General features: G+C 41.5%; 1 protein-coding gene across 1 annotated transcript; it reads left to right on the forward strand.

The window, feature by feature from the left end:
- The first annotated feature begins 690 nt into the window (after positions 1 to 690).
- On the forward strand, positions 691 to 8,512 carry LOC136100131 (pantetheinase-like). Its single transcript, XM_065834958.2, has 7 exons — positions 691 to 1,091; positions 1,196 to 1,326; positions 2,399 to 2,591; positions 3,185 to 3,476; positions 4,168 to 4,541; positions 4,710 to 4,880; positions 6,186 to 8,512. The coding sequence occupies exons 1-7, from the start codon at positions 879 to 881 to the stop codon at positions 6,303 to 6,305; spliced, it is 1,494 nt and encodes a 497-aa protein (XP_065691030.2). The 5' UTR covers positions 691 to 878; the 3' UTR covers positions 6,306 to 8,512.
- The last annotated feature ends 391 nt before the right edge of the window (positions 8,513 to 8,903 follow it).

Consider the following 8,903-nt stretch of genomic DNA (forward strand, 5'->3'; position numbering starts at 1 on the left):
CATACTATAATTTCTAACAAAGTTTTTTTTATGAAGCACCTGAAACTACAGTAGTAATATTCTATTTCCAAAATATTATACAAAAATTGCTTTGCATGAGAAAAAAACTGCATTGTATGATTAATTTTAAATGGCTTCTGGTGCAAAAAATGCCTTTTATAACAAAAATAGTAAACAAAAAAATCATCTGTTTCATTTAATTCTTTCTCACAGAACAAGCAAGTACATTAGCTCTAGGCAGACAGATCAGTGCATTTCAAGGGTTGGTTTGTATTGCAGTGGTGAGCCTGGGAGGAAAGATACTCCCAGGGCACCTGTTACAACTGTAATAAGCCATTGGCCAAAGACAAGAGGCATCGCAGGACCATGTGTCTCATGAGTGTACATGAGTCAGCTACACTTCGAAGCATGAGGGCTGTACCTCACACGGGTCCTCTGCCTTCAGCACTGACTGAATTTTTAACCAATGGCAGCCACATGCAGTAAGGTTACATGGAGTAGTGTGCCCTAACCAGGGGAGTCTGGGCTTGCCCTGGGATGGGTTTGTAAGCCTGGAGAGGGATGTAAAAACGGAGTGTGCAAATGCTCCTTGGACAGAGCCCCTCATAGATCAGCATGCCTTCAGACGTGCCCTCTTAGCCTTTTGTTCGCCTTTTTTTTACAGCATTTCAAATTGCAAAAGAGATTCACTTCCCGGGAATGTTTCTTTTTCTTCTTACTGTAACTAAATGTCCTGATTGTTGGCAGGACTATATTGTACCTTCTCAGATTACTCAACAAAAGGTTATTTCCAAAGCAAACTTATTAGTCTTTGCTCCTCCTCTTTCTATCTGCTTTATATTTCCCCTGCCTGATTCAGGAGCTGCGAGGCACCAGCCATGCTCCCTTCCCAGCCTCTCCTGCACACTGCGGTGCTGGCACTTGCTGTCCTGCAGGCTCTGGCCTCTGACACCTTCATCGCAGCGGTCTATGAGCACGCTGTCATCCTACCAGATCCCACGGATGAGCCTGTTTCTCCTGACAATGCTTTGGCCCTGATGAACAAAAACATGGATGTCTTGGAAGGAGCCATCAAGGAAGCTGCCCAGCAGGTACTAGGTGTATTGTGAGCATTGTTACTGAGTGTTTTCTGCTCCTGATGACCCTTCTGGGTATCTGTTGAGGGGTTAAATCTTAACAGAGCCTGTTTTGTCAGGGTGCCCACATCATTGTGACTCCTGAAGATGGCATTTATGGCTGGCGTTTCACAAGAGAATCAATCTACCCCTACCTGGAGGATATTCCTGATCCATCAGTGAACTGGATTCCCTGCACCGACCCCACAAGGTGATTCCTTCTGCAGTGATTTAGTTGGTTTCAGTCTCATGTCTCATGAGCTGCTAGTAATAAATGTCTAAGAACTGCAGATTTTTTTTCATCTTTTAAAAATCCCAGGTAGCACAGAAATGAAATGCATCAAAAAGAACTCTTAATTAGATGGTAATGGGAATACGCAAGGTAAAAAGCATTGAGATAGTCTCACTTTTCCAAACTGCAGAAGGAGGAAAATGAGGAAATTCTAGGCAAAATAATTATTTTTAAAACATGTAAAACTTTATCACTTCAAATCAATTGTGAAAATCTTCTATAACTTTATTATCATGTCAGATGCATAGATTAGATAAAGTGATTCAGTCCTCAGTTCATGTGGCTGGGTGTTTTCTAAATGAAATTGCACAAAATATTTCTCTAGATCTGAAAGAAGTACCTTTTAGAAATCCAGCCACTTGCGCAGTCTGCTGCATTACAGAGGGTTGCTCTGAATGTGTGTCAGAATGGGATACCAAGAGGACCAAGTTCCTCTTTAACCTAAACTTTCATATTCTTCTCTTTTGAAGATTTATGAATATAGATTTCAGGAGTTCTCAGCTCTGAAAATGCTGTGGCCACTTTTTATTAAAGGCTTATGAGCAGATTCCTTAAACAGGGTGAAGAGTCTTAAAAAGGCTAAAGTGGTCTTTTGAAATCAAGGCTTAGATGTACCTGAAAATGGTGGGTTTTTAAAGTTATTTCAAGTTTATGTCTGTGTACTGATTTATTGTCTCCCTTGTTTTCTGAAACTGTCCGTGTGTTTGTATGTGTGCTAGCTGGGAATTATACCCACACAGAAAATAAAATTTTTAAGGGTACAAGAAAGAAGAATGCAGGGAAACCATTTTTAAAGCTAAAAGAAACTAGCAGTTTAAAATGATTCTATGAACAGAGAAGAAAATGAACAGAAACTATTATTTGATCTATCTATCCCTTTTCCTGCACCTAGGGATATGCAGTTAGGGGAATAGTAATTTTGAATGTGTTTTGTCCACATCGGAACTTAAACTCTTTTTTTTTTTTTTTAATTTCACCAAAAATGCTTTAGATTTGCCCCAGCACCAGTGCAGGAACGACTCAGCTGCATGGCCAAGAATAACTCCATCTATGTTGTTGCAAACATTGGGGACAAGAAGCCATGTAACTTCAGTGATCCCGGCTGCCCCAGTGATGGTCACTATCAGTACAACACCGATGTCGTCTTTGACCCAGAGGGGAAACTGGTGGCTCGTTACCACAAGGTAAGGAGGCAATTCAACATCACCATGTCATTTATTATCAGTATACTTTTCATCTTACTGGCAGCAATTCAGTTAGTTTATACAATAATTTTACAATATTGCAAAGTGACAGCCAATCCAGAATGATCTGATGCAAGGATCTGATGGCCAGAAGGAAAAGCAGGCAAGTGCTTGATCGATGAGACATTATTCCCAGGAGCACCACAGCTGCATGTCAGATACCAAACACCCAAGGGCTACATCTACAGCAGTAAATGGCAAAGAAGCAGCAACAGAGTTTTCCATACTCTGTATATGTTAGCTGGTCCTTGGCACAGTTTTAGCCAAGCCAGATAACGCTTTTGCAGGTGACATCTTCGCAGGTTTTAGCAGTTACTACTGGCTGTGCGTTGCTGACGGGAGGCAGCTGGGGCACAGCCGCCCCATTTTGCATGGGAAGAGGGTTGGCTGGATGGATGCAAACTTGCTGTGCCAGCCAACTCGGTTATCTCAGTCCCCAGCTTTGCCTTAAAGCCTACCTCAGACACAAAAAGTAGCTGTTCATAATTTTGCCTTATTTTTAGTTTCTAATATGCCATTTTCTTAACCTGCAGTACAACCTATTTAGAGGAGAAACTCAGTTTAATTATCCAAAAGAGTCAGAAGCCATCACCTTTGAAACCCCTTTTGGGAAGTTTGGCATTTTCACGTGCTTTGACATCCTTTTCCACGAGCCTGCCGTGGTCCTGGTGAACGAGTTGCAGGTGGACACAGTGCTTTACCCAACAGCTTGGATGAACGTCCTGCCCTTTCTGACTGCAGTTGAGTTTCACTCTGCCTGGGCTATGGGCATGGGTGTCAATTTGCTTTCAGCAAATACTCACAATATCAACATGTCAATGACAGGTGAGTTGCAGTTGGGAAAATACATATTGTCTTCAGAGTTCTGGATTCAGAAGCAGGCAGAAATGTTTTGCAAATAGTGAAGTCTCTGTAAAACAGTGCTTCAATTAGGCTAAAAATCTTCTTGATGTATTGAAAGTAGTAAACAGCTGTTCTGGAAGAGGTAAAATCTAGAAGTCCATGACATTAAATTTTTATAATTTAAAAGTGAAATTTTATTTCAAAAATAGCACAAAGTTTCACTTAAATTTTCAATCTCTCATTTAGAAGCAGCATTTTTTGTTTAAAATTCAGTCAGCAGTTAGATGGAGGAAAAATGTTTTAAACAGGACTTAATAACCTAAAACCAAAAGGAAGGTTTCACTTGTATATTGAATAAAATGTTTTCAGATTTCTGTGGCTGCTGAAGAGGCCCTGGATTTCCTTCTGTGAAATGCAATTATCCTCATAGTTTCCTCCTTTGGCAAATATGCCACTCTTAGAGCTCTGATTTACATTTAAATGAACTTAAGTTCTTAAATAAAAAGCAATAGTTGAGTGTCAAATTGTCATTTTAGCCTCAGAAGTTTAGGTCATGTTTTTACACTGTGATGGGTATTGTAGTGGTTCTGCACTTCAAAATTCTCCCAAAATTCTCCCTAACGTGTTGACTGAAAATAGTCGGCTGACAGGTATCTGGGGGTGTCCTCCACAGGCAGTGGGCTGTTCACACCGGAGGGACCTGCTGCCTACCATTACGACAGTGGGACGGAGGAGGGACGTCTCCTGATGGCAAAGCTGAGCACACGCCCCCGTCTTTCCCCCACTTACCCCCCCGCTGTCAACTGGAGCTCGTATGCCACAAGCATCAAGAAATTTCCAGGAGAAAACGAGAGTTTTTCAGGAGCTGTCCGGCGGGACATATTCACTTTCAGTGAACTCAAGCACAAAGCTGGAAATTATACAGTTTGTCAAGGAGATCTCTGCTGTCATTTGATCTATCAGATGTCAAACAAGAGCGAAGATGAAGTTTATGTTCTGGGTGCATTTGATGGGCTTCACGGTTCTCTCATAAAATACCACTGGCAGGTAATTGCTTTTGTAGGGTTGAGTGTGGGTTGTATAATCCTACATCCCAGTCATCCCAAAACACTTGTCCATTCCTGCATCGTGAAAACTTTTTTTTGCTATCAAATCTAGCTCTTGATTGTTGAAAGCTTAGCAGTATTTTGCCTTTCTGTGTCCTCCTCCCCACAGACCTGCACACTGCTCAAGTGCAAGAGCACAGACCTGAACACATGTGGGCAGCCAGTGGAGACCGCGCAGACCAAGTTTGAGATGTTCTCCCTCAGCGGCACGTTTGGCACCAACTATGTCTTTCCAGAAGTCTTGTACAGTGGGGTGCAGCTGGCTCCTGGGGAGTTTGAGGTAATGGGACACCCTGGAGCTGTTTGACACAAGGTTTTCCAGGAGGTGTCAGTGGAAATCGATATGGTAGCAAAGTCCCATCCAAGAAACACTTTCTTTGATTCTGCAGACAGTAGCTCAAGAGGACATTTAAATTGATTAATTAATTTAATCCTTACTGATAAGAATGTACAAATGCTAAGGCCAAGAGTCTCTTCAGTGTTTTCTTTAGCAAATAAGCCTTCATACTTCAGGTCCCAAACATATAAATGGGAGCTTTCAAGGAGATATTTTGTACACGTTTCTACTGATAGGCATTTTAGGAAATGAAGAAATCAAATACTCTGATAAATTGTCCAAGTAAGAAAAAATATTAATGAGTATCATGCATAATAGTAGAGATCCTGTGCTGTTAAACATGTTAAAAGGGATTTTTTGAGGGGTTTGTGGGTTTTGTTTGTTTGCTTTTCTTTTTTTTTTTATTTTTATCATATATTTTTGCCAGAACATGTTTTGGATTACATCTATGTAAGAGGCTAGATGAAAACTGAATTGGTTTGGAAGAGGTATTTAATAGCTTATAAGAGATGATGAAGGCAGTGAAAAAGACTTGAAAAGTTTTAGGGGAAACAAGGGAAATTTATGTGTAAGGTAGAGAATGGAAAAGCATAGCTCATCCTGCGTATTTGTTTTGAATGGGCCTTCTGTGAAAACATACACATCAAAGGTTTATTGGTATGCTGCAATATGATCATGGCCTAATTAAAAAAAAATATATTTTCCTAACAAATACATCTTTATTGTTTCTAACAGAGGCTCTTAAAAAGTTGTAGATGTTCACAGTCTATGAACAACAGTGATTTCAAATTGATCTGCAGAAAGTAACTAAGAAAAGCAAAATATGGCCAATAACTTGAAATTCTCAACTTCAATCTGGAGATTGATTTGGGGTCTACAAATCAAAAAATATTTCAAATTAGTGTCCTAGATACATATATAACTTTTGCCACCATGTATGAGTAACTAATGAAAAAGTAACAAATCAGTTATTCTTGCTCTCATCTTCTTATGAGATGAAGAAAGTGATCTTTTTTTTCCTGAAGATGGAGTTGAAGGAAGTTCTAAAGACTTCCAGGTCCATGGAAATGTGGGAAGGCTATGGCAGAGCTAGAGAGAATTCTGTTTTGTTTTGTTTTCATTCTCATGATTGCATTTTAGAAGTGCTGCATCAAAATATTCAACATCCAAGGCCTATCCTTTCTGTACCATGCAACATCGCTACTCTGTTAGAGGACTATGAGTACCATTCTTTCTCTTTTCAACTAGGTGCTGCATGATGGACGTTTGAAAAGTAAACATGGCACATCGAAACCGCTTGTAACAGCAACGCTTTTTGGAAGGCTTTATGAAAAGGACCCGCCGCATCCTCTGCGAACCTCCCCATAACGTCACTCCTCAGCTGTTACACAGTCACCACAAACAGGAGGGGAATTTCCTGTAGTGATCCATCTCCTTGAGAGCTGTGGCAGTTATCATGTATCATTCCTGTTCTGCAGTCTTGCTCAGCAGCAGCAGTAGTTGAGTTTATTTAGAAGAAAGCAATGTGATCGCTGTTGTGTACCTAGATACAGGTATATTTTTTTAATAGTGCTTGAGCCAGTGCAACTATTTTTTTAGTTTGAATACTCTGTCACATGAAATCTTTAATTAGAAATTATTGTTTCCCCAAAGATATCAAGTAGATCACCAGGATGACACTAGAAAAAAGACCAATACCGAAATATGTGAAACGTGAAGTTTGCCAATGTACTGCAGAACAAATCTCTGCCAAGGAAGCTTTTTTGGTCCCTTTTGCCCCTTCCTGGTTTTTAGACTGCATAAGCACTAAGTATCCATGTTTCTCAGCCTTACACACCGATCAATAAGGCCTTTCTAATGCTCAGTGGGCTTTAGTCCCATTCTGACCAAGGGATTTGAAAAGAAAAACAGATTTAAAATGGTTTTAGGTGCAACCTTAGAGAGAGAAAATCATCCTCTACAATCCACCCAGGTGCTGATTCTGGCTGAGTTCCGTACAGCATGTTCAGTTCTGCAATCTCTCTGAGTTCACACCACTTTGTACATGGCAGATGTGTACTGGGTCCAATGCATTTCAGATCAGACTTACTGTGTAAATGTAGTATGCCAGCACCTTCTCCTGGGCATTTGGAAAATTTCTTAAAGACTGTGAAAACATAGGAAATAGGCAATGTTTTAGTACCTGAAACTTATTTGACCATGTAGTGTGAGAAATGGGCATTATCTGGGACTTCTAGCCATGGTATGTAAAACTTGGCAGTCATGGGCCTGATTTCTTTCTATCATGTTCTGCAGCAAACAGATCTAATTTCCATTGCGTGTGCCTTGGATTGGTCCCTGGCCCAATGCTTATCTCATGGTCTTTTATATCTACTCCCTTTCACATCACTGACTTGTAGCCTGCACCATGTGTAGCACTGAGCTTCCCAAAATGCGGCCCATAAGAAATATACTGTGGCTTCACACACCATGCACACCAACAAATGTTATCCAGAAGTTGCTGAAATCACATGATTTCTGTTTTCCCATGTGCTCTGCTTCTTGGCACACAACTTTGGATGTTCCTTCCAGGACTTGTTTCATCCTGGAAATAAAACAGGTGAGCTTGTACTCAGGGGAGGGACTGTACTGCTTGGGAATAGTTATTCGAGACAGGTAGGGCCTCGAGGTCACGCTTGCTGGTGGCTTGTTCAGCCCCTCACCCTTTTTACACCTGACTTGTGGTTGGAACCCAGACTAGGTCAAGAGAGATTATGACTAACCCATGGCAGTACTAATCCCACGTGACTGCTGGGTGTGTATTGGCCATGAATTTCAGATGGCCGTGCTGAAGGGTGAGAGATGATCCCCACTCCCCAAGCCAGTTTGGTGTACTCCAGGAGCTCCTTGTCACACATGTGAGGAGCAACAGTTTGGGAAAGGCAAATGAGACTGAGCATGATGGGTGTGACAGTCTGCCATGTCATCCCATTGACCAGTCAGGTCCGTTGGTTTGCACTGGGGTTGGCACAGTCAGACACGTATGGTGGAAATTGTCCCTGCAGCAGAGCAAGCACGAGGAGCTTAGCCCTGTGGGATGGTCCCTGTGGTGGTGCTTCCCCATCCATCTTCAGTGCTGCTCACTCAGCTGTCTGCTCTAGGAGATATCAAGGAAGCACTCCAAGAAAGGCAAGAGCTACCCTGACATGTAAATTTCAGTGCTGAGAAAGATCCTAAAAAGGCTTTTAACTTGAAAACACTATTCTCCCTGCTACTGCTGAATCCTGCGTTTTCCCTGTCTGCCTCAGTGGTACCTCTGATACCTGTCTGTTCCAGTCACAGTCACTCCTTGAGCTAGTTTAGGCCATGGTTCCAGCAGGGGTATGGCTGGAAGAGGGAGCCCTAGTGTGGGGGATGGCCACTGCCTCCTGCAGCCCTCTGACCACACAGGAGCTGCAAGAGTTGCGAACTCGGGCATGGAGCCAGCATTGCACCTCCTCCTTGCATGCCCTGTGGCTCACCTCCATCTCCACTTGGCGAAATGTGCTTTTATTACCTGGCTTATGTCTGCTCATGTGGAAAAAAAAAAAATAGAAGTGGCATGTGAACACAGTTTGTCTTCTGGTTTTGCAGTCAAATCACTTGATTAAAATCTTCCTTGACTGGTTGGCATCAATAGCTTTACATGCTAATCTGCAAAAATGAAGAATCTGAGGATATTTTAGAAATAAATGCTTCACAGATGCATCAGTGGCACTTGAAACAAACAAATACTTTGCAAGTTACTGGTAACCCAAGTATTTAATGGTTTCCAAATGAATGCGGAATTTACAAAATCTTTCTGAAGCTGAAGGGGAATGCAATCAGGAGACATAGACCGGACAGAATTGTAGACATTCAGTATATTATTACCAGATTTATCTTTATTTATCAGGTTAAACTTTCCTAAACTATCTCTACCAAAAGAGTCAGAGTTTATTCAAGCTC

This window comes from Patagioenas fasciata, chromosome 3, assembly GCF_037038585.1.
Source record: "Patagioenas fasciata isolate bPatFas1 chromosome 3, bPatFas1.hap1, whole genome shotgun sequence".
NCBI lineage: Eukaryota > Metazoa > Chordata > Aves > Columbiformes > Columbidae > Patagioenas > Patagioenas fasciata.